At 38.4% G+C, this 26,333-nt stretch overlaps 1 protein-coding gene and 1 long non-coding RNA gene across 45 annotated transcripts in view; one reads left to right on the top strand and one right to left on the bottom strand.

Annotated features, from left to right (window-relative positions):
• The window catches only part of KIAA0825 (KIAA0825 ortholog), a 366,519-nt gene that overhangs the window by 44,263 nt on the left and 295,923 nt on the right, over nucleotides 1–26,333 (bottom strand). Inside the window, exon 23 of one of the 44 annotated variants that reach the window (XM_070571386.1) lies at nucleotides 15,298–17,454. The exons of 42 other annotated variants lie outside the window; for them this stretch is intronic. In XM_070571386.1, the coding sequence (XP_070427487.1) occupies nucleotides 17,370–17,454 (85 nt within the window). In that variant the 3' untranslated portion in view covers nucleotides 15,298–17,369. Of the gene's footprint in view, nucleotides 1–15,297; nucleotides 17,455–26,333 lie in introns of those variants that run through there. One more of the 44 variants, XR_011525677.1, reaches the window with a different exon arrangement.
• Nucleotides 16,030–23,724, top strand: LOC139075347 (uncharacterized). Its single transcript, XR_011525684.1, has 3 exons — nucleotides 16,030–16,130; nucleotides 22,189–22,305; nucleotides 23,601–23,724. It is a non-coding gene; the product is annotated as an uncharacterized lncRNA (long non-coding RNA).

The following is a 26,333-nucleotide window of genomic DNA, read 5'->3' as shown; positions in this document are numbered from 1 at the left end:
AACACAGCTTGCTAGAGGTAGAAAGAAATAAGTATTTACACTTGAGAATGGACTGGGAGTTATAAGAAAAAGTGGTTTTCCAGTTTCACTGTACATTGAGAATCACCCTGGAGATCCTGTTAAAATTCCAGTTTCCAGGTCCATCCCAGAGGTTTGTCTGCAATAGGTCTGAGACGTGTCTGTGCATTTTCAATGAGCATCTAGATCATTCCTACGTGTGGTCCACAGACCACACTTTGTAAAACACCCATGTGTGGCTTGGAAAGCATTTCTTCAGGGCGTTTATATTTTTAGGTAATCGAACTTTCACATGTTTTCGAGCAGTGAAAATTTGGTTCGTTTCAGAAACTCTGATTGTTTGGATTTGTTTATGGCACTAAATACTTTTCCAGTATGAAAACAGATAATGAACTCTTAAAAGAATATTGATACAACTTAATCAAACACACATGAACAGTCTACATCTCCAGCAGCAAGAAGTCTCTTGTCTACCAAAAAGAGTGTTCAGAAATAAGCTGTGCAAGCCCAAGAGTTCTGCAGAGTTTGATGTGTCTGTCTTCAGAAGCAGCATGAGACATCAAATGCTCTGCACATCAGTACGTTCGGGTAGAAAAGAAATTTAAATAAGAGATGAACTATGCTGTGGGGCAGTAAGGAGGACTTACATGTAATCTGACCTGTCAGTGTTAAGTTGTAAAAGGGTGTGCTCATGCTTACATAAATCTTCATGCTGCTTCTCCTAATTAACACGTGTCAAAATTTTAGGAAAATTATCCACGAGGGTAATGCCTCTCTTTACCCTTTATAATTCATTTTTCTTCTAAGCCTTTTTAATGGGGGCTAGAATCCTGCAGTAGGAATCACATTCTTGATTTTTTTGACAGCATTGCGACGGTTTCATCCTTTTGGTGTTTCTTAATTTCAGGCTCTGCATTTTGACAGCTCAACCCTGTTGATTAATGCCTATAGGAACCCCTATATGGCCTGCCTGTTAGCGATCTAATTTTGTGCTGGAATGCCTGGGCTGGTATGTTGAACCGATTCACCACCCAGGTGGCTACATTTGGACTAAATGAGCTGTGAAGGGTTTCATCTTTGCCCATCACAGTCTTCCTTAGCGGAGCCCCACAGTATGCAGCCACTGCTTCGACATGATTTGTCACAACCCATCAATAGAAAATAAATTATTGCCATTCTCACTTGTCAATGGGCTTGTCTTCACTTCAGCTGGCCTAATGATTGGAAGCTCAAAGGGAACATTTCCCATCTTTGTGGAGCATGATTATGACCGAGCGCACTGCTCCCCTATGCATCTTGGCCAGTGAAAACACATAGGGAAAGCAAATTAATTGGCTGTTTTGCGCCAGTGATTAGAACATTACACTTGAAGTCTGCAGAAACTGATATTAGGCGAGCAAGATTAGGTCGGTTCTGACTTTTATTTGCTTAGTGCAGCATGATTAGCAACTGCTTCATTCAAGGTTAGTGCACTTGCTGCTGCAGAAGGAAATCTTCATCACATAATGATGCTGCATACCTTTAAGCTGATAAGCATGTTCCAGGCAGAAATCAAAAATCTCTTTGGGAAGGAAGCAAATGAGGAGATGTAACAGAGAACTCATCAAATGGCTTTCGAGTCACTCTTATGTCTGGCACTTTTGAAAATTATATTCCTAGGAAACCCGCTCTGCAGGCTGTATTTGCAGAATGTAGAGATGGTAATTGTGTCAGTTCAGGAGACAAAGAATAAAAGGACCCAAGGAGCAACATGAAGTAGGAGGTGACACCTTTCAATGAACTAACTAAAAATGAGCTTGCTCTAAAAGAAACAGAAAACTCTTCTTTTTTACGAACTACAGAAAGAGAAAGAAGAGCAAAGGATACAATGGCAGGGCATCAAGTTAGACCCCATAATTAAATTCAGAGATGCAGTAGATCAAAGAGGAAACCGTATTAAAAAATTGGGTCTAGGGTGCGGATTTGAGTTTCCCAGTTAACAGCTTTGCCTGGAGTATAATGACAAGAGCCTTTATCTAACAGAATAATAAACAAAGATGTAGTCCACAAGTAAGGAGTGCCTGACACTTTAATTATTTTAAATAGAAAATGCTTTAGATTTTGGCCATGTCTCCAAAACTAAGCAATTTTTATTATTGCCCCATCTTGTCTACCACCACCTGAGGATAAAAGAGGGAAAAAGGGCTGGCCCCGTGTCCTAGTGGTTAAGTTCCACATGCTCCGCTTTGTTGGCCCAGGTTTGGTTCCCGGTAAGGATCTATACCACTCATCAGCAGTCATGCTGTGGTGGCGACCCACATACAAAATAGAGGAAGACTGGCACAGATGTTAGCTCAGAGTAAATCTTTCTCACCAAAAAAAAAAAAAAAACAAAAAAAAAAACGGGGGAAAATACTGTCAACAAATATTGAAATCTTAGTTCCTAACTTCCATTCTCTCCCACCTTCTCAGTGATCTTTTTCCCATCTCCTTGTCCTTTCTTTAGCCCAGAGATGGATGCCCCAAGACTGCAACTAAATCTTCAAACAATGTAAGTTTAGAAATACTGTTAGTGCAGTTTGTTTTTTTTTTTTGAGGAAGATTAGCCCTGAGCTAACTACTGCCAATCCTCCTCTTTTTACTGAGAAAGACTGGCCCTGAGCTAACATCCATGCCCATCTTCCTCTACTTTATACATGGGATGCCTACCACAGCATGGCTTTTGCCATGTGGTGCCATGTCCGCACCTGGGATCCGAACTGCTGAACCCCAGGCCACCAAGAAGCAGAATGTGCAAACTTAACCCCTGTGCCACTGGGCCAGCCCCTGTTAGTGCAGTTTTGTGTTCATTTAATTTAGCTCAGGTTTCACCTCTGCCACAGAAAGTGACACCTGTGGTTTAAGAACACTACAATGCCTCTGCTTGGCACCAATGATTCAAACGCATGGAAGTTTTTCCTCATATCATAGACATTTTGGCTTAGCAAACTCTTTTTATTTAGTTTCTCTTTTATCCTCTTTTACCGGCATGAGTTACTGTCTTTTGGTGTTTGGAGATATAAAGTTCTTGGGCTCCTAAATCACTTCTCTGTCTTCTGGACTAAGCTTGCATGTCATCGTGGTGAACTCCTCCTTTCACATGGTTAGTGGTCCTTGTTGTAGGAAGTCTTGTCTGCTCAAGGCCTTATTTCTCTCCAACCTGTACTGTATTTCCAGTGTCCTGTATTAGAGCACCCTGGATCTTGTACTTCTTCTATCTTATTCTTGTCTTGGACTATTCAAGTAAGATCTATCTCCTATATATTCTGGCTGTTATCTTGGATCCTACTTGCAACTCATTTTTCCCATCTTGCCTTTGCATTTTGCTTCTTGCTTTCTTTTTTTTTTTTTAGTTTGCAAACACTGTTCCCTACTGGATCTTACCTGCTCACATTTGGTACAAGTGAATATTCTTCATCTTGTTTAACTCCTGGATCATCATATTCCTTACAAAGCAGATCCCTAACTATATTCTGAGACATGACTAGGTGTTTTAAACACACGCATGTGCACACACACACAAATAAAAACTGGTGTCTTTTTAGATATTATGTGCCCATACCTAAATAAACACTGGGAAGTTAGATGAGAGATCACCTGATAGATAAATAAATACACAATCATTACTCTGCATTAACAAACAGGTGTTATTTGCTAGCCAATGGCTGCCTTGATCTATGCTATCTATTCAATGATTGCAGTCAATACTAAGAATATTCTTATGTGATTTCAACGTACACTTGTGATATTTAATATTTATTAGATATCAAAGATTTGTACTACACATACTTGTCCCCCATGGATTTGGGGCTAGAAGAAGAAATTTTTAAACACAAAGTTGTCTTGTGTTTCTGAAACTTTTCCCAATCAAAGAAGCAAAAAGATTGAATTCTTCAAAGTGAAAATGAACACTTTTGTATCTTGAGCACCTGTTGATATATTGTTCATAATTAGAATTATGCAATGTCAAGATTGAGAATCATCTGCATCAAGGCTTTACAATATATCGGTCCATATTGAAGAGGCAACTTTATCAAGAAAAGTGAAGGGTCTGAGATTTTACGCTGCTCACAGGCTAACCAGATAGCCGGCCACAGTTTCTTTCATAAATGCTGGCAGAAGACGAAAGGCCCTTCAGAAAGGGGCAAAGACCTTAATTACTCAAGGCACCGTGGGCAACATCAGCTTCATGTTCATATTGGTTACCCTTCCCCCTCAAGTCCCATGGGGCAATGCCGAGTGGCCTAGGTAGATGTTGAACACAGAGTGGGTTTGTGTCATGGCTGAAGAATCTCAAACCTAGAAACTCATCTCACAAGGGAGCTGCTAGCAAACCTGCCCAAACTTTGCCCCTGAGGGAGCCATTATCTTTATTATCCTTTTGAAGAAACCAATCTCTCTGCCCTGAGGACGTCACTACCTCTATCTTCCAAGGCTGTTTGTGTTGCAAACATTCTTGAAAAGATAGTCTGGGACAAAAGCTACACACGACGGGTAGAAACACCATGGAGAACTGTCACCTTAACAAAGTTTCAAATAATATTAATTATTTAGAGTACTTCCATGGTCCAGGTTGCTGTGTAAAGTATATTATGTCATTTAATTTTATCAATAGCTCTATGAAATAGGTACTGTTATCCTCATTTCATAGATAAGGAAATTGAGGCACTCGAAGTAACTTGACCAAAGAAGGTTACCACCTTTGACTCTAGTGCCTGCTACTCAGTATGCTGTATAGATGATATCAATATTCTCATGTAAAAAATAAACTAATCAAATTTTGATGCACGCATTTCAGAAAGGAGGCATAAAATGTAGTTCCTGATAGGTTATCGGAGCAAGTCTAGATTTGACTAGTTATAATCAATATTAGTCCTATATACTTGTACATTCCTTTGTAATTGACCACGGGGTTTCACAGGTATTATTTTTTCATTCATTCAAAAATTATTGATTGATTGTCTACTATAGGCAAGGTACTATGCTTGATTCTAGTGAACAGACACAATGTCATTGCTTTCATTGTGCTTAAAGTCTAGCCATGGAGACAGATATTAAACAAAGAATACACAATTACTCATTCAATTACAATTGTGTACTCTTTGCTTAGGTGAACTCATTCATTTTCCCCAGGCTCAGTTGCCATTTATATGCTGATCACCCCTCAGATCTATAATTCTGGTTTCTATTTGTCTGTGAGCTTCATATATATATATTTTAATCTCAAGTTTTACTAGACATCTCAGGTGTTTCTCTCCAGGAAAGGCTTTTCTCTGGTGTTCTCTATCTCAATGAATGACAGCACCATTTATCCAGTGGCCAAATGAGATGTTTGGACATCATGATTTTCCTTTCTCTTTTGTCTGATAAACCAAGTCCCATTTTATTCACTTAATATCTTTTGAATTAATCTCCTCTGCTGCTAACTTAATTTTGACCACCATTATATCTGGCTAAAATCACAGCAATAATGACTTGCAAGTTGGTATTGCAATGTCCTATCTTGCCCACCCTCTCTAATCCCATCTCTACTTTTCAGCTGGAAGCAACTCTACAAAGCAAATCTGGTTAAGTCATTTCCTTATCTAAAACCTTTCAACCATTCTCTCATAGTCCACAGGATAAATGTAAATTCTTTGCACAGCACACAAAAGTCCTTTATGATTAGGACCCAGATTCATCTTTTACCTTCTAAACCCTTCAACTCCGCTTTCCAACCATAGACAACTTTGTTCACATATGCGAAAGTACAACGTTCTTTCTCACATTGAGTGATATAGGTGCTGTTTTCCAGTTTGTAATATTATTTTGCTTCTCTGCCTTCACCTCCCTGCCCCTCACTTCAGTTTTGCCTGGCCAACTCCTATCCTTTTAATTCTAAAATGTCATTCCTGCTGTGAAGTCTTTGCTATTGCTCCCAAGCTGGATTGTGTTTCCTTCCTCTGTGGTTCGAACAGCACCTGTGCTTCTCTGATCATAGCACTGATCGTGCTGGACTGTAAATGCCTTTCTGCTTGTCTACACATGCTACATTAGACTCCAAGAGGAAGACAAACTGTGTCTGTCTTGTTTATCATTCTATACAAAGTGCCAAAGTACCTAGCACATATCCCACCCTCAATGAATATTTTTAATGAACGAATGAGTATATGCATAAGTGAATGAATGAGAAACAAACAAACTATGTCTCCTATAGTTTTCCCTGCAAGTAATGTGATGCATGGGAAAGAGTGGCCCTATAAAGGTTAGTACTTTGCTTCTCTTATTAAGAAATTGGGGACATATTTGAAAAGAAATGGAAATTAAACCCTCAAAAAAGAAGATAAGAAAAAGGAAACCCTTCAAAATAGACTCTTATTCATTGAGGAAAACCTATGGTAACAGAGTTCATTTTCATTTTGGCCTTGTCTCACTTCACCATCCTTTCCTGATTAGCATCACTCTCTCCACCCTCCAGCCTTTTCCCCTAATTAGACACTCCTGCTGAGCTTAGCTGCCCGGAGCCCTCCAGTCTAGTGACCCCAGAGCCTGCACTCTAAGAGATTCTCCTGGTCCCTGGCCATCTTCACTCCTGCCTTAATCAAACCTTATTTCTTCCTACTCACCTTTGCAAACATAACACTAGATGATGTCCTAATGGCTTTTGGAGGCTTAAAGAATTATTTTAGCATTCTAGGAGTAAAAATGCCTCAATTCAATTGAAAGATAACAGTAGATAAGCAACTATAACAAGCTACTGAGCTTTAGGACATCCTTCAAATAATAACCTCTAGTTAAACTCTTTCCCTATGTTTATGTGAGAGCCTTGTCTGAGTTTTCACAAAGAAAAATCATTAGAACATTTTAAATTAAATGCATGAAATACTATATTTGGTCAAGAGAAAGGTAATCTAAATCGAAATGTTCAAGTGACATTAACTTGCTTCTCTTTTTCTATTGAGGAATTCATTAATGAAATACAACAGACAAACAATTTCAAAGAACAAGAGAAGCGAGAGCTTCAGAAAGGTGACTTTTCAAGTTGCAGACAGCATCAGGTGACAAATATTCAAGGAATCAGAGAGCAAGATGGAACGGGAGTGAAGGAAATGGAAAAGAAGGATCAAAAACGGCAATCAAGAAGAGATAAGGGCAGAGTGGAGATCTGAATTTACAACCAAAGGAGAGCAGAAGCTAATAAAAGTGGTAGAAGCCAGACCTAGTGTGCACGAGGCAGAAATGTTCACCCTGCAGGCACATTTTACACAGGCCAGAGGAGAGACTGACAGAGGCAGCAGATGAGGGTGAAGGAAACACCATTGCTGGGGGAATGGAGAAAAGGGGTTCCGAAGGCAGCATAGAACGGAGAAGATTCGACCCTAGACTTAGTGTGGGGGTTGTGGAGAGTCAAACCATTTTAAAAATTGATAAGCTGAAATATTGACAAAGAGCGTAGAGATATGCTTTTGTCTGAAGCTAAATATGAGATGAAGATGGAAAGAAAGATTTAGGACTTAAAATCCCTTCTATTTTTATTATTGCTAATTTCATTTGCCTAAGTAGTCTACTTGCTATGTGTATTTCTCTCTTCTCGTTTTCCCTGATTAATCTTCCTAAAAGCCATTTGATTATGTCATTCTGATTATTGCTTTATTAGTTATCTTTTATGGGTCTCTGCCTTATCTCCTGTTACTTACTGCCTTGAATTCTTTTCTTCTTCAAGCAGCTTCTTGAAAAGGGCAGGCCTCACTGCTGAATTCATTTTCTTGTGGTCACAGTAATCTCCCTGGCCCAGCTCAATGAACACTTTTTAGTCCTCGTCTGATTCAGTCTCTCTGGTGTTTGAACAGATGAACGCTCGTTCTTTCATGAAAGTCTCTCCTCCTTGCTTCTTTGCACTCTTCTCTCTTGGCTGTCCTCCTCCCTGTCTGATCAATCCCCACACCCCGCCCCACCTATCTCTAGCCCCCTTCTCTGAGCTCTACAAACCCCTCTTTGGCCATCTCATCACCTTGGGTCAACTAAACCCCTAGGCATCCCTGACAACTCTCAGAACCTAGACCTCCCTCAGAAGCTCCAAATCCATATTTACCTCCATCAAGATGAACTTCTGGCACTTGAGATTCAATCTCCAAACCAGCATTGATTACCTCACTGCCTCCTCCTGACCCCATACTGGGCTCCTCTGTTGTGATTTTGGTGTATTGAGGGAAGACAAGTGGGTTCATCCCATCCGTAAGTTGCTCTCCCAACCTTCTTTCTTGAGGCTGGTCCAGCACCCCCAAGACATCACCTTAACATTATTCTGTGGGTTTGGAATACAGATCAGCTGGTTCATTTGACCCTAAGTAGGTATTGGTTCTCTCTAACTGTAGGGAACAAAGAGTAGGGTAAGAATGTAATAGAAGCCATGTTTAAGGAAGGTCACTCTGGAAGTAAAGTGAAGTGGTTTAGGCCTGAATCTGGAAATTTAGTCTGAGACTCAGGATGAAAAGGGTAGTGGCAGCAGTAGGAATAGAGGAGGAACATATGTGAACGACAAGCTGCGGGGAACGCTGGTAGGAGCGGGTTCCATTCAGCTGGAGTAGAAGATACATTTAGTTGCTGCCATCTAGGCTTTTTTATTTGGCTTTTAACACTGGTCAGGAAGAATAAAGCTATTCATTGTGGTAAGAGGAGATAAAAAGCAGTGACTGCCTGGTGCTGGTGCTGGAGGACTCTCAGGCCTGCCAGGCTCCTATTCACACTAGAGAACCAGTCCAGAGCAGATTAGCGTCAACACCAATGGGGCTGTATTTGGAGGGTGAGCCCTTTTTGTCCAGCTCCTCTCTTCCACTTAGAGAAAAGATTCACACAAATTTCCTCTAAGAACTTCCCTGTGGAGGAGTATTAGGCTAGACAGCCACGAGGGAAGAGGAAATAGCTTGCTGGGTTTTTTTGCACATTTTGTTTTTTTAAAGATTTTTCAAATTTTTTTCCTTTTTCTCCCAAAAGCCCCCCAGTACATAGTTGTATATTCTTCGTTGTGGGTCCTTCTAGTTGTGGCATGTGGGACGCTGCCTCAGCGTGGTTTGATGAGCAGTGCCATGTCCGCGCCCAGGATTTGAACCAACGAAGCACTGGGCCGCCTGCAGCGGAGCGCGCGAACATAACCACTCGGCCACGGGGCCAGCCCACTTTTTGCACATTTCTAATTCTCTACTACCGCCCTTTCTTTGGTGATAGTTTAGGAGAAGTGACAAGTACAGAAATAGATTAGATTAAAATCTACATTTTAATCCTCCACTTGCCAAATTTCCATGAATCTATGTTAATTAAATAACTCAAATCAGGCCCTCATTTACACATTTACTCCTTAATTATTGTGATTATCTTCACTTTAAAATTGTGCATCAACTGGAAATGAGTCCCAGAAAACAAAAAATATTATGACATATTAATGTTGACATAGAAGAAAATATGAACATTTCAAGGATTTTTTTCTCCTTTTGCTGTATATACATGTAGGAGTAGAATATGAGGCAATTATTCAACCATTTCGGAGTTCAAATATCTAGATAACTGATGGAAACATTTCAAACAAATTATTCACATTTTTTAATTTTTAATTTTATTTGGTGTGTATAGACAGTTTCAAATGACTTTGTCATTTTTTATTGCCTTAAAATTGAAATAAATAGCATAATCAAAGAACTTAGCAAGAAAATAAAGGGCTTCACTCTTACAAATGTACATTCTCAGTGGAGCATGATTTCACGTCTTTTGCACAGAGGGGCTTCCATTATAGCTGAGCAGAGCTCCACCAATGAGAGGTCATGCAGACTGAGCTTTCACAGTGATCCACAGTTGCCATGAAACTGAGCAGTGAATAAAACTTTGATGTCACATACGCTATTTACATACCCAGGACTGTCATGGGCTGAACTGCTAGCCCACTGAACAGCATATTTAGTTATACACACCCACACTGTAGACAAGCCTATATTTTAAAATGGCAATCGACTTAAATTTACTTTCTTAAAACTTATTTCAAAGATAGAGAATTATTAGGCTAGGGTAGAGAAGATAGAGCTATAGCTATAGTCTAGGAAGAACACTTCTGCTCTTTATATATTCAGATATCAGTGTTTTATTTTTAAAAGGGGGGATAAACAAATTTATTATGGAGATTTAAGGTGTTGGTACTGAGAACACAAGAACATGTATGGGACTGGAAGCACATGATACTAAAAGAGTTGTGTGAATTGTAATCATAATCACTTATAAAGCAGTAGTTTTTCTTATCAAAACAAGAGGGTGGGAATTCAGCAAACATCTCCTTGTCAGGCTGTCTTATAACTCTTGGGTATATTGTCCAATAATATATAATCATGCACCTCATTGAGTCAAGGTAATGAAGTTCAGAGAACATTGAATATATGCGATGTTTGGTTACAAAGTCATCATGTGGTATAATGACAATATAACATGGATATGTAGGTATTCTGGGAATGGAACACCATTAGTAACGCCAAGGTCTTTAGGTGAAGGGTGTGGACCTACACTGAAAATCATAGAACTACATTTCCATCTCGGTATCACATCAAAACCAGACAAACATACAAAAAACAAAAGGATTGGAGCAGTAATGACACCCTTTAGAAACTACTCAAATGAATGCTCCTGGAGTCCTCAACTATCTATATTTAACCAAACTCAAATGCTGTTTCACAACTTTTGCTTTTGTTCGTGCTCTCCCCCAACCCCATGCCTTGAAAACTTTTGCTTCTGTTTTTTATCTAACTCCCACTCGTCCATCTAGACTGAGTTCTGACTGTCTTCTTTTGGAAAGCCTTGTCTGACTCCACAGGCTGGGTTAGAGTCTCCTCTCCCATCCAACAGCATTCCAAGCGTATATCTAGTAACCATAATACTTGAAAGGATTTGTCCCACTGTAAGTGAGCTGAGGGCAAAGAGAGTGTGTACCTTTTCATCTTTTATTCCCTTACTTTGGCGCTGTGCTTGTCACTTAGCGGGCATTCAAGGAACGGCTGTTGAACTAAACCAAACTGCAGAATCAAACATTCCAGAAGAGGTCTGAGGACATGGGAGATTGCCAACACACCACAGAGTTGATCCTGTGCTATGATTAAATTGGAGTGCTTCGTCCAAGAATTAACCCCATGTATCTTGCTTCTAAGTTCTAATTTATGTTCCTCCCTCCCCTCTGCATACTTCTTCCCAACATCACCTGCTAAAATCCTACCCATGCTTCAAGGTCTCCGTTAAATTACTTGTTCTCAATCAATTTATTTCTTATTTTCCAACTGGATATTATTCCTGTGCTCTTAACCCATAGAGTTTTTTTTGTTTTTATGAAATTTACTTTATTCAACTTTGGGTTCATATTACATATTTATCTCCCATCCATCTTTGTGGTTTTTTTTCTTTTCATCTTTGTGTTTTTGCACTAGCTATCACTAAGCTTTACACATACTGAGTACTCTATAAATAGCTCTTTAGTTGAATGCAATTAACCTAAGGCAAAACAATTTTTAGTAATGATATATCTGAAATAGATTACAAATATTACCTTGCTAAGATCATGAGCTATAAAGAAGAAAAATGTTTTCTTTTAAAAAATCATAAGCTATATGAATAGATTACAAAAATATGTACCCTATTGATAGTATTTAAATATAGCAAGCTTACATAAGAAAAGACAACTAAACCAAATCTGTGAATCTTGATTCAGATTTCATTAATTAAGAATTTGTACTTTCACATAAATGTTCATAGTGGCTTTATTTGTAATTGTCAAAAACTGGAAACAACCCCAATGTCTATCAACAGATGAATGGATAAACAATAAATAAACAAAGCAATAAAAATGAACATATTATTGATACATGCAACAACATGGATGAATCTGAAAATAATTACACTGAGTGAAAGAAACCAGACAAAAAGGGTATGTACTATATGCTTCCATTTATATAAAACTCTAGAAAATGCAAACTAATCTATAGTGACCAAAAGCTGATCTGTGGTTGCTTGGGAACGGGGGAGGTTTGGGTGGGGGACATTACCAAGGGCCATGAGGAAATTTGAGGGATGATGGAAATGTTCATTACCTTGATTCTGGAGATGGTTTAAAGGTATACGTATTACATCAAAACTTATTAATTTGTACTCTTTAGTGTAGTTTATTGTCAATCATATTTCAATAAAGCCATTTTTTAAATTCCCCTAAAAAAGTAATTTGTGATAAATAATTTTATCTGATTCTTTTACCTATTTTCGGTACATGGTGAGCCAATTTAAGAGGATAAACTATACTCAAAGTCTTAGGCCTATTTTAAATGGGAATGAAAACTATTAATATTAACCTATTTTAAATATTAAAACAGACTCTTCTACCTGGAAACAAACATGCATTAGGATGATCTACATTTCAGAGTCTTCACTAACCAATGATCCCTTTGTGTGAGGTTTTACATACCCCTTCAAATTTTATCATTTCACTGATTTTGTAATTAAAAAAAAAATAAAGCCAGGTTATTAGAATTCTTATCATTCATTTTCTCTCTTACAAGAGAAACAAGTGTTGGGTTTCAATCCCATCAGGAGAGCTTGCTGATAATGCTTAATCCCTCCACAGAGTATCCATTGCGACCCTGAGGGTGCCACCCTCGTGGCCCCAGGAGTGGAGCCTGCCAGGATTCCAGAAGGAGCTCAAGGTTAGAGTAACTTCTGCTTCTAGTGACCGGCACCAGGAGTCTGCCCCCTTCCCTGGTCTCCCCTAGGAATTGCCACATGACAAGACATTCCCATCCAATCCACAAAATGTTTACTGACTATAAGTGAATGGTGTGCATTTCTATGTCCTTACCGATGGACTAAAAGTCTCACCAAACCGTGCCTGTAAGGATTACTTCTGTGAAATCAGACATGGCCAATATGTGCATGAGGGACCTAAGCTATGTCTGAGGTAAGAGGCTCTCAGTCAAGGCAAATGCAAGATTGGCTCTCCTGAGCCAGAGTCCCCACGAGGCCACATGAAGGCACATTCTAAGAGAGGAGGTTCCTGAAAATCAGGGAGTAAGGCCCAGTGGACAAGGAAAGGAGAGAACATTACAGCCTCTGCTCATTCTTTAGCCACCAGTCCATTCTGGCACCAAGAGGCCTGAGCTCAGTTCCTTGACTGCCTGAGCTTTTACCATTTCAAGAAAAATCTAAGTGGTCCCTAGGAAATGAGGCATCCATCTTTTTTTTCTTTCTTTTCTTGGTGAGGAAGATCAGCCCTAAGCTAACATCTGTTGCCAATCTTTCTCTTTTTGCTTGAGGAAGATTGTCCCTCAGCAAACATCTGTGCCAATCTTCCTCTATTTTTTTTTATATGTGGGACACTGCCATAGCATGGTCTGATGAGCATTGTGTAGGTTGGTGCCTGGTATCTGAACCCACAAATCCTGGGCTGCTGAAGTGGAGCAGGTGATCTTAACCACTATGCCATTGGGCCGGTCCCCCCTCTTTTTCTTTTGGTGAGGAAGATTTGCCCTGAGCTAACATCTGTGTCAGTCTTCCTCTATTTTGTATGTGGGATGCCTCCACAGCATGGCTGATGAGTGGAGTAGGTCCATGCCTACTGGACTGGAACCCATGAACCTGGGCTGCCAGAGTGGAGCACGTGGAACTTTAACCACTCAGCTATGGGGCTGGCCCCAAATCTTCTTATTCTTTGGTTCAGTTCCTTCTATCACTGAAGGAACACTGTCTCCTTTCTTTCACCTTCTCCCCAAAGAACCCTGTCTATTTTTGGTGAAACCTACTTCCTCTGCTCAGAAATAATAGATGTAAGGGTTGGGAAGTTAGGATGCACGGGGCTTGTTAGATATTGTATCAGGGTCCATTTTTCTCACCCTTGCTGCTTTTGCCTACCAGTTCCAGGCAAAACTGAAGTGTGGGAGGCCTGCCCCGTGGCTGAGTGGTTAAAGTTCCCATCACTCCACTTGGGTAGTCTGGGGTTTTCGGGTTCAGTTCCCAGGTGCAGACCTACTCCACTCATCAGCCATGCTGTGGCAGCATCCCACATACAAAGTAGAGGAAGACTGGCACAGACGTTAGCAGAAGTTTGGCACAGATGTTAGCTCAGGGCTAATCTTCCTCAAGCAAAAAAAGAGGAGGACTGGCAACAGATGTTAGCCCAGGGCTAATCTTCCTCACAAAACACAAAACAAAACAAAACAAAAACTGAAGTGTGTAATTCTCCTTAATGATCTCACCTCTTCACTTCCATTTAGTAATCTCCCTTCCTTTTTCTATCAAGCTACCCCCAGGGCTACACAGGACTACTTTTAGGTAATTTTTAGGTAATTTTAGGGTGAAAGGAATGTTAAAAGTCACCTATCACAACAACAACACAGATTCTCCTGAAATCCTAGTCAAACAAGGACAACTGGCCTACACTGCAAAGACAACTGTTTCAGCTAATCGGATAAAAGAATCCATGCCAACAACCCCTGGGAGAAGACTGAAGGAGATTCTTGGGCCTTTCGCTCTTCTCTCAAGCAACCCACACACATATATATATATTTTAAAAGATTTTATTTTTCCTTTTTCTCCCCGAAGCCCCCAGTACAAAGTTGTATATTCTTAGTTGTGGGTCCTTCTAGTTGTGGCATGTGGGATGCCGCCTCAGCATGGCCTGATGAGCAGTGCCATGTCCGTGCCCAGGATTTGAACGGGTGAAATCTGTTTGCAGAGAGTGCGAACTTAACCACTCAGCCCCTAACCAACCAACATATATTTTAGAGGTGATTCACTGAAGACAATGTTTCATTTAATATTTCAGGGAAGAAGAGAAGAAAAGAAGAGAGGAGAGGACATATGCTGACAGGATGGAGAGGTGCTGTGATTTTTTTGAGCAGGTAGGACCAGTTATTTATTCAATGCATAAACCTCAGCCCTACTTATTATTTTGAATAACCAAGAATAGCAACTTTCTAGATGGTGGCAGGGGAGTGACACGGAATAAAGCAAAGATTTAAGTAGCAAGAATGTTATTCTCTAAATTGGAACCTAACTTGGAAAAGCACAATGAAATGTGCCAAGCGACCATTTGTGACCAATGGTTGGAATGCCACTATGTATTTCTTTGCAAAGATGCACTTTTTCATAATTAGTTCTCAACAGTCATAAAAAAACATGCCTTAATGCAATAAAGCATTTTTAAAATTTTTCTATATTATGTTCGTATGAAAATAAACTATGCTTTTTTCAACCATACACCAGAAACTCCTCTTTTCTAACAGTGTCAATGTGCTTTTATTGGTAAAAATCAAATATGTTAAAATTACATTTTGACCAAATAATACTATATCTTTTTTTATTGTTGTTGTTGCTTTTAACTTTGAAAAGTTAATTTTACATTTCATTTTCACCATGTTACAATCCTGGGAGACAGATGATATTAATAATAAACAGGTAAAGAGGTACTATGAGACTTGTTCAAGTCGGAGTTAGTGGTGGACTAGCTAGTTAGCTGCGGTGTCATATCTGGGGCACACCTCTCCCTGGGTCCCACATCTGGGCTCTCTTTAGCTCAAAAATGTAATTTGAGTGGACTGTGCCCCTTTGTGGGTTCTCATTTAGGTCCTATTGATGGTCTTTACGGAAACTGATTCCAAATGGAATCTGTCTGTTACTTCTTCTCATCAGTTTGCCACATGTCCTGCCCCTGCCAGCTATGCTCAGGAGACAGGAGCCACAAGTGCAACTCAGTACGTCAGTCATTTGACAAACATTTCTGAGTAAAATGAATATGTTAAACTCCACACACAGTTTTGTAAGCAGTCCTACAGCGTACAAATATGCTGAGTCTATCTAATGTGGCTCGTCTGATCCAGAAAGTGTTAAGAAAAGAACAAGTGCAACAATATTTTCTTTTTTAGGAAGCATTAAAGACATCTTCTTTAATTATCACACTAAAGATTCTCTAACCAACAACATACGCTTGCTAATAATTTTTGTCTTGCAGAAATATGAATGTTTTCTAATGGGAGGCATTTAAATGCCTTAGTTGAAGATTGATTCAAAGAAAAGCCCTCCTTTGGATTCATCGCAACATCTATCAGGTGGTATTATTTTTCCAATAGTCTTTTACTCTACCCTTTGCATTCAAAAGAGCTTATGGCCAACCTATAATTATTTTCTGCTAATTAGGGTAATTCATGGTTAATTATTCAAAATGATTCCTCTTCAAAATCAAATCCATTTCTTGTCATGACATTAAAAAAAGATACAAATAAAATATTATCAGAATGCAAATTTCTGTCAGAAGGGGATATTTTTATTTTCTTTAAATAGCATTAAATTCTTTCTCTACCAGCAAAGGCTCCATGGTTCCCTACCTCAATTAACGTGGACTAGAGAAGGGCAACTGAACCATGAAGTGATGACTATCAATGTTTGCGATAATTGCTAAGGATTACTTATATTGACTATATAGGAGTGAGTAATTTACTGTGTTCTTAGAGAATTGTTACAAAGCAAAAAGCAAAAGTAAGAACTAACAATGGATAAGGGCAAACAGTCAACATGTTAGCTTGGGACCCTGGGTGTCCAAAGATGGACTTTGAGTGGACTGTGCCTCTTTGTGGGCCCTCATTTGGGTTCTGCTGCTGCCTAAATCTCCCTTTCCAGGGATCTCCCTAGTCCCACTCCCTCCTTTCAAGAGGCAGCTCCTTGCCCGTGATCTCCCAGGGAGGCCCTGGACCTCCCTTTGTCTCTGAGGCAGGACCGCACTTTGCCTTGCCCCTTACCCCACTCTGGCCTCACTCCCCACTTTGTGCTACTGTGATTATTGTATTAGACCCAACTGTCTTTCCTGAGAGAGTGAGGCTTTCCTCTGTCTAAATTTTTCTTTGGCAATAGCCTTGACATACATGCACTATAATAGTCAAATTTTATACATACATTTATTGAATACCTTCAGTGTACAAAGTCCTAAAGGTGTATAATCAACCAACTGTGTGTGACGTAAACAGTTCTATTAGATTCAAATGAGGAGAATAAAGTTACAGGTGCAAAAATGTATGAATAAGGACAAAAAGATCTTTAGAAATGGCAGCTACTTCAGGGAAACACAATTAGATGATAAGTGACGTTACAAAGTCTATGATGGTGACAGTCATGCTTGCTAAATAGTCCACATGTCCCTTCTCAGTTAGATGGAGTCATGTGACAAGTTCTGGCCTATGGACCGTGAACAGATTTACCATGTGTCAAAGCATTTAATTGCTTGTGGGAGGAGACCCTCCAGTGGAATCTCATTACCATGGCAACAAAAGAGGCTTTATGCTGAGACGGTAGAGTCAAAGATGGAGTGTCCTGAGTTGTGGAGTCACCACATGAGGATACTGCTTGGAGAGTTGTCTGGGTTCATAGTTGCTCTTGTTTCTTTAAGATATGAAAGTCACAACATTAATCTGTGCTGTATGTGGCTCAGTAGAGCCTCAAGGTACATCTTTGTGCTGAATGAAATTGTTCCATATAGGCCCACTTCTCATCCAAATACCAGAATAAGTTTACATGAGCAGCATAGCTGGGTGTCCTCAAACACTCGTCACCATAAATGCAGAACCCCCTTTCTGTGTTTGCAGAAGTAATTCCATCTCTTCCACATTTGGGACACAGTATAGAAGACTGCATACTGTTTATTAGGAGGGCCATTTCTTTTAAAAGCTAATCAAACAACTGAAAAACCATTTGTATTACTTCACTTTCTGTAGTTTACTGGATCTACAAGCAGGAAGGCTGAAGGTAATAATTGAACACTTTTTTAAATCTATCTGGAAAACTGCTTTGCTATGCAACTCTTTGAAAACTGTTGCTGATTTTTGGCCTGTAGTTTTGGTTTATATATCAAAAATATTAATATTCCAATCATTGCATATCTGGATAGATGCTCAAAGAGCTTAAGAATTTTTTTTTTTTTTTGGTGAGCAGAGCTCACAAACTTAACCGCTACACCACTGGGCTAGCCCTGAGCTTAAGAATTTTTATAATGACATTGTTTAAAGAAAATATTAGAGACCAGATAAATGTCCAATTATGGATAATTCCTATAATATATTTGAGACATCCATTCCATGAAATATTTTTAGCCATTTACCATGATAATGTAGAACATCAACTTTCAGATGGGGTGTGATAACACTCATTTATCCGGTTAGAGATGGGAAGACGTACAGCCAACATGCTGGGAGCTGTGTGTATCTGGAAGCCCGTTTTATCTGTACTACAGTCTGATAGTCAAAATTTGAGCACATCCTTTGAATTTTGTGCAAGTGAGAATGTGAGTTCCTTCAGGGGAAAAAAATAGAGAACTATCATAAACAGAAAATTTAATGATATAAGTACCAAAGAAGCACAGACAAAAGAAAATGAGCTAGACTGCCAACTCATGGCAGCTACACAGAATTGCAGGGGTTGACTTCAAGAAGATACATTAAGTATTAGACAAATGATCAAAGAAACTAAGATTAGAGAGTATGGATTGTGTGCTTTGAAAGCAGGGACTTGTCTAACTTGAGGTGCGGTTGTGTTTCACATACAACTTTTCGAGGTCATTTTTCTTTCTCGAGTGTAATTCCAGTTGCTGGCCATGGAATTTGTTTTTCTTTTCTGCCTTGTAATTTTAAGAAAATTAGGGTCAACTAATATATTTTTATGCCCCACATGTGAATCCGAAGCAGAACAATTCCCATGGAGGGTTCTTGTGGAGCTTCATTTTAGTTATGTTTTAATAAAGTCTTATTTGTATCGACTTCTGGGGCAGCATGGCATTCCCTAACTGATAAACGACTTGGGTTTACTTTTTTATGGAGAGATTTTAATTTAATATGATAGATTCAATCATTGTTTTTCAAGTTTTATATGCATGCCTGGAAGCCTTTTAATAACTTGCAATAACAAACAAAATGAATGTGACTTTTAGGGTAGACACTCTTGTAATTGATATTTTTACCAACTCAGGGTATTTTTTTATTTTGCCAAAAAATAAAGTGCATTCTTTCTATCCTTGGGGAAGAGAGTCATGGAACTGCAATTTACTAAAAATGTGAGAAAGCTTCTACAGTTGCAATGAAAAAAATTCATAGAGATATATTTCTTCCCTTAGATGTGATCCTTGCCTAACTCACAAAAAGTAAAAGATTTTTTCTCTTATCCTGATAAACTCATTTGCCCTTCTGCATAGTTAGGGATCAAGGTATGATAGAATTTTCAAAACGTATATTAACAGGTAGTAGGTAAGGTTCATATGGACTAAAATCCTGCATAAGAAATTATATTATTTTAACTTTCAAAATTCTATATTTTCAATACTGAAGAATGGGATTTGGGACACAATAGAGATTTTGATAATGACAGGATTCTGCCTAAGACCACAGAAGAGGCTAGAACAAGGAACATAAGAATGGGGAATCTACAAATTAGCATGCTATGATTCTTCTCTTTCATTGCATTTAAGAACAGCTTTGAAAAGATCCAATGTCTCAGCAGTTGAAACATTTCTACTGTATCTAAGTAGCATGTACTATAACTCAAATTGACATGGTTCCCTGAGAAATATTGGGACAACTCTTATAAAGCAATGAGGCATTACTGAACAATATTTTTGGATGATAAACAGTAATAGAAATTTGAGATCAAAATGACCTTTTCAAGGGAGTAGGTCACACTTATGAAAACACAAGACAAGTATTTAAGTTTGTCTCTCATTCCATGATATTGAGCTCCTGCAAGTGTTTGTGCATTAGTCAGCTTGACACCTCAAGGATCCCTAATTTTTATGAAGACATCAGCATGCTGGCAACAGTTTTTGAAGGACCTATCTGAAAACAAAATGTCTGTACCTTACTTGCCCCAAGACTGAATATAATTTTTCACCATGGTTATAGGGCTGATGAAATACTGAATGTGGGAGGAGGGGTTACAGCAGGGGTAGGGTGGTAAAGAGAAAGTGGAGGAACAGGAGGATTTCAATAATTTGCTGCAGCAATAATGCTTTGTCTCAGTTCTCAAGAAACAAAAGTAATAGCTACTATCTATTAAGCTGAGCTAAGAACTTCGAGAAAGAAAATCACCGAGACTCAGTTTCTTCATCTGGATATAAGAGCAATGTCTAGCTTGCAGATTATTGTGAGGATAAAATTATATAATATATGCAAAAGCCATTCCAAGTTAAAGGATACAAAAGGGTTCAGTATTTAAAATCCATAGGTATACTTTCATAAACTGAAAAATACTGAAAAGTCTTGCAGGAGTTTCTAACCTGAAAATATGTTCCTGATGGGATGGACACACTAAAGAAAATATGCTGTATCATTAAAAGAAAAAAAAAGATCAAGGTTGAAAGACGTACTACCTAATATAGATGTTACCTACGTCATCAAAGACTCTGAAGGTCCCATACAGTGCAAAGCTTCAGGACATTCATATATACAATCTCAAATGCTTTTGACCCATCACCAGCTGTTGCCATACTCATTGACATTTTAATATTGTAAATCTTATTTTTATACATTTCTAAATTCAGGTTTAAATGGTCAAATAACTGCATCAGACTTGTAAATAATATCTAATAGAGCTACTAACATAGTCACTCAGGAGAAAGAAAAGTTTGTGTTTTCTTCTCATCTCATTTATGTTACTACTTTCATTATAGCAAAAAAAATTTAGGTGGACTTGTAAAATCTTCTTGCTTGTTCAAAGTACTAAAATAAATTTCCTGAGCCCTTCATTTCTCTCTTGCCCATATACAAATGTTGTATGATAAATATTCCAAGAAGAGCCTGATATCAATATTAGTCTCTTCCCCTAGAGTTGCTATTCCTTTTAGTTTCCAAGCTTGAGCACCTTGGCATTCTCTTAGATTCTTGCCTTTCTATCCACATATTTATGTTCATCAAGTCCTACCTATAATTCCTTTTCAATTTTTTTGACTCTCCTTTCCTTGTTTATTGTTAATTTCATTCAGATGTTCCTCCAATAATCTTCCACACAAACTCTCAACTCATTTCCCATGATACTGCAACAAGCCATCCTTCATCAAATATCTTCTGATTTGGGTCAAGGTGGTTCAAGGCATGTGACTGGTTTTCTTTCAGCAGAGAAGACCTTTCAGTTGGGGACGTTTGGCCTGAGACCTGAATGATGAGAAGGGATCAGCTGTTCGAAGAGTTGGGGGAGGAGTGTTCCAGGGAAAGGGGAGCAAGCCCGGTGTGTTTGAGGAAAAGAAAGTTAGCAAGGAGGACATGGGGACTGAGAAGAGATAGGGTTAGAGGTGGGAGGGAAGTCAGAGCACACAGGCCTCATAGCAGTTTGCAATTCTTCTAATTGAGTTGGAAAGTCATTGAGAGGTTTTAAGCAAGGGGAATGATAGGAACTGATTTTAGTTTTACTTCTTTGATTTATTTTTTTATTGAGGTCACATTGGTTTATAACATTATAAAAATTTCAGGTGTACATCATTATATTTCAACTTCTGTATAGACTTCATTATGTTCACCACTAAAAGTCTAGTGCCATCTGTCACTATGCACATGTGCCCCTTTACCCCTTTTGCCCTTGCCCCCATCCCCTTCCCCTCTGGTAGAAAAAATACATACAGATGAATGGAACAAAATTCAGAGCCCAGAAATAAACCCAGATATCTATGGACAGCTAATTTTTGACAAAGGAGCCAAGAACATACAATGGAGAAAGGAAAGTGTCTTCAATAAATGATGTTGGGAAAACTGGACAGCCACATGCAAAAGAATGAAGCTAGATTATTATCCTATACCACATACAAAAAGTAATTCAAAATGGATTAAAGACTTGAATGTAAGACCTGATCTACTTTTTAAATTGTCACTCTGGTTGCTGATAAATGGCTGTTGTAGAGATGGAGTCGGAGAAGCCTTCCCCAAACACTCCAAGACACTCTTATCTCCTTCCTCTGAATTCCCTGGAACATCTCTTACTCACCTGACTTTTGCATATATGTAATCTTGTATTATTCCATGTTAGGTGTGTAGCACACAATTTTACCAAATGCTCTTTGATGGACTTCATATCTTGATCTTTGTACCTCAAGACTCCTTTGTGCTCTCCATAGCGCTTACCCAAATGCTTTGCCCCTGATAGGTACACAACAGATAGTACAGTAATTGTTGATGGAGCCCTATTATGTGAACTTGAGACCTGCAGAGGTGAATGTCCCAAGGAGGAAGTGGTCCTGTGGATTAGCTCATCCTAGTGACGGTAAGCAGTCTGAAGACAAGAGTTTTTGAGTCTTCTATATTCACTGAACCTCATTCCATGTCAACACCTAATAGAGTTCATCAACATGGCTGCAGCTCACTAAAGTTTGCTGAAAATCATCAAATGCTACACTTAAGATTTGTGCATGACCTTGTGTGCAAATTTACTCTCAAAAGAAAAAAAGAACAGTAAACAAAATTTGCACTCTAGTTAATGATATGCACATTGTAGTATTTAGGGAGAAGTGTAGTGATGGCTGCAACAGACTTTGAAGTGCATCAAAAAATAAGATGGATTGATGGATGTGTAGAAAGATAGACAGATGGATAGATATGTGAAAAGGCAAGTATAGTAAAATGGCAGAATCAAATTGATGGGTAAATGGGCACGTATTGTAAAATCATTTCAACTTTTCTGTACATTTGAAATTTTTCATAATATATAGTGAAAAGTTAGTTGAAAGTGATAACTGGAAAAAATCATTAACAAAATGATTAAGTTTATGGTCATCGTAATTTCAGTTTCATCTATCTGAGCTTTTAGGAAATCTTCTAATCTTTACATAGGATACAGATTTAGTCTATTAATTTATGACTTTGAAAAGTGCCCCAGCAAGTAGTGTAATCAATTCAACTTCATACTGGCTTCATAAGTTAAGAATTTTGGTTATATTCATCTATATTTTCTAAGTAATGGCTATATCTCCGATAAAGTTCTCTTATCTATAAAACTCAGAAAATAAAGTTAAAACATTAAATCATTATTAAAATTCAGTGTTTTGTGATACTTAATGATAACTGACAAAAATAATTACATATTACTTACTGGGCAGTATATTCTTGCCTTAGCATTTCATCATGAATGACAGTAAAAAGTACAATCGACAGAATATAGCAACAGTCTTTTCTTGACTCACTCCCCCTCCCATCTTCCTCTCCCCATCTCTTTTTTCTGATGCAGAGAAACTGCATAGCTTAGGTAAGCATGGCATTTAAATGGGAGGGGAAATAACCAATATTAGTGCAAGATTAAAGCTCTATAACTAGATTTGTCTTTTTTTGGAATGAAATTTCTAAGAACCTGAAGTACTATTGTGGTACTGTAAAACAAAATAAAGATGAACAATTTTTCTTAATTTGCACAATTTTTGGTTTCTACCTTTTCTTTATCAATTAAGTTCTACACAGTTTATTTTAATGTATTACTTTTGTGAATGACTTAGAAAAAACTGTTCTTCAGTTTTTCTTTTAAAACAACAGAATGCACATTCTCACATTAACACTTTTTTACTCTAGGAAGAATGAATGGAATACCTCGTTGAAGCATACTTTGAACTCTGAGTTTGTATTGCTGACAATCGATATCTAGGAAGGAGCCTGGGAGTGACAGCACAGAAGGATCCCTGCTTCAGCCCGGCCAGCCTATGGAAAATGTCTGAAGTCTGTGGAAGCTTAAGTTCTTCAAAGGTCCGCCCAGGTGTCAATAAATATGAGAAATGGGCTCAGGTTGTGTGTCAAAGAATAGGCTGCATGCATTTTAAGGCAGTCTTACAGGAACACATTGAGAGATCTGGCATTCTTAAAATCGAGCATATGTCATATCAACATTCCTAATACAAAGTATTTTGTTACTGTTTCTGTGCTCTAAATAGCCCCATGCAAAGGCACATCATTGAACCAAAGCATATGGAAGCGGCTATTCAGTTCCGCTGAGCTGTGCCGCAATATCAATTTGCTATTGCCTTACTCACCTTTTCCTACACATTTGCCAATGGAAATTTCTGCTCTAGAAATTATACTGTAGCAAAGAAAGAAGTAAATACATCAGAGTGGATTCCATTTCTCAAGACATATCAATATGAACCAGTGCTATTGTCTGTTTCCTAAGACTACGGAACCAATAAAACATATGCACCTATGCCTTAAGGAAGTAGTAACTCTTTAAATTGCCCTTCATATTTACAATTACTTAATTACTTTATTTTGCCAAAAATAAAGGTCATTAAAATCATCTTGAAGCTTGCCTTAAATTTCAGGAGCCTGCAAGTTGTACAGTCTTTAACTATGTTCCATTTAACACATTTAATAGATGTAAAAGCTCACAAGTGATGATATAAAGGATAATTTACGCTTGCAATGCATTTTTGTCCAATTAATAGATTGCCTGTGTGTTGCATATTTTGCATGACAAAAGAGCAGAATATTAAACTGCCATTCATAATGAAAATGCACTTTGCAAATTAAAAGTGCCGAAACAGAAATTTTTCACCCTGTTTAGGAAATAAACAGTCCTTAACCAATTAAACTGCATTGTAATAATTCTATGATTTATTGCAAGTTGTTTAACTTTCAAAACTCGGCTAACCCATATTAAGGTCACAATCCATCATGTCTTGCTTGGAAAGCCAGCAAATAATGGCTGTTGTATTAGCTGCTTTTGATGATAGTATGAAAGAAGTATTAGCACTTGTCAACAAAACTGCTTACAACATAACATTAGCATGCATGGGCTGCTGTACCTATTTATTATTCTGGCAGCTTCACACATATTGTTACAAGCTTATAAAACATTTTGTCGGGTGGAAACCGAATGTACACTGTTTGGTTTTCTGATAGACTGGCAGCATAAATGTCTGGGCTGACTTAGTTTAGTTTAAGTGTAAATAGAGACACAAATTCTTCAACCTGTTCTCTTATTGATACTGAAAAGTGCTGAATTATTCAGCATCCAACTCTTCTGTTTGTGTCTATCACAGTTATCAATTACCCATCAGTCTTCTTGTCAAAACAGAATGGATTAATCTGGCTGAAAATAAGACAAATAAATGGATACTATAACAGGGGTGCGGGGTTGCCAGACTGTCAAAGGGAAATCCAGGCAGTGACATTTGCCGTCAAAAATGGGATCTCTGGCTTAAGTGAGCAAATGATTCCCCTTTGCGAGCCAAGTATGCACTTAGCTCACCCTAGGTAAATTAATCTGCCTTCTTTGACTGCTAATGCATTAGCACTGAGGTAATAGTTCAATTGCTAAGATTCCTTTATGCTTAAATAATTTTGGTCATTGTTATTGTTTCTCACAGGAAATACGGATACATTTAGATACTTTATCCTGGTAAAGAGAGGGTTGCCTGGTAAATAAATGGACCCATTTAACAGTGAAGTTATTGCTGATCGTTTTGTGCCACTTCATAGCTCTCGGCTGCTGTGATAACCAAGTAACTCTTTGCACAGATGGCTGGTGGAACCCATCCAGCATCTGCAAAGTCCATCCCTGTTTTCTTTCCCAAACATTTTATTTGGAAATCTTGTTTGGCAAACTTCCTGAGACTCTGCCTAGCTGTTCAAAGTACATATTTCCAATCTATCTCATTTGGCCCTTCTATAAAAAAAGAGCCAGCAAAGTGCCTTTTTATTTGGCACAAAAATTGCAGCCACAGACTGAAGCAAGTTTTAGGTTCCCGGCCAAAAATTTACAAGATTTTTATCTCAGATGCTTCCATACTGGACTGTTTTACACAGTCATCATTAACATCTGAAGCCGTCACATCACGACAGGATCAAAGCCCCGCAATCTGTATCAACTGATAGCTTATCTTTGCCAAAAGTTCTCTCTTGTTCTTATTTTCCTAGAAATTTGAGTCCTAACTATTGTGGACACGTCTCTTTCTTAGACTGAGAGATAATCAGTTATTAAAGGAGAGCTACCTGCTAGAAAATGGCTCCATCCATTTGACGATGAATGAACAGATTACTTTTGAATGAATCATTGTCTTTTTTTCTTTTTCCAGTAGATCATGTAAAGCATTTTAAGTATTTAAAAACCAAAACCAAAACCCTTCCTACGTTTGGGGAGTTCTAAAGAGGTCACACTAATAATTAAATTCCAGGTACAATGTCCGCAATTCTCTTAAAGACTTTGACAGACTGGAAATTTCAGTCTCACATTCCCAGAACATTACCTCAAATTTCTCCTCAATGTAAATCAGTTTCCCAGAACTTCAGCATTAAAAGGAAATGCACTAATTG

This window comes from Equus przewalskii, chromosome 13 (genome assembly GCF_037783145.1).
Source record: "Equus przewalskii isolate Varuska chromosome 13, EquPr2, whole genome shotgun sequence".
Lineage (NCBI taxonomy): Eukaryota > Metazoa > Chordata > Mammalia > Perissodactyla > Equidae > Equus > Equus przewalskii.
The sequence above is the reverse complement of the archived record's forward strand: the minus strand, read 5'-3'. Positions and strand labels throughout refer to the sequence as shown.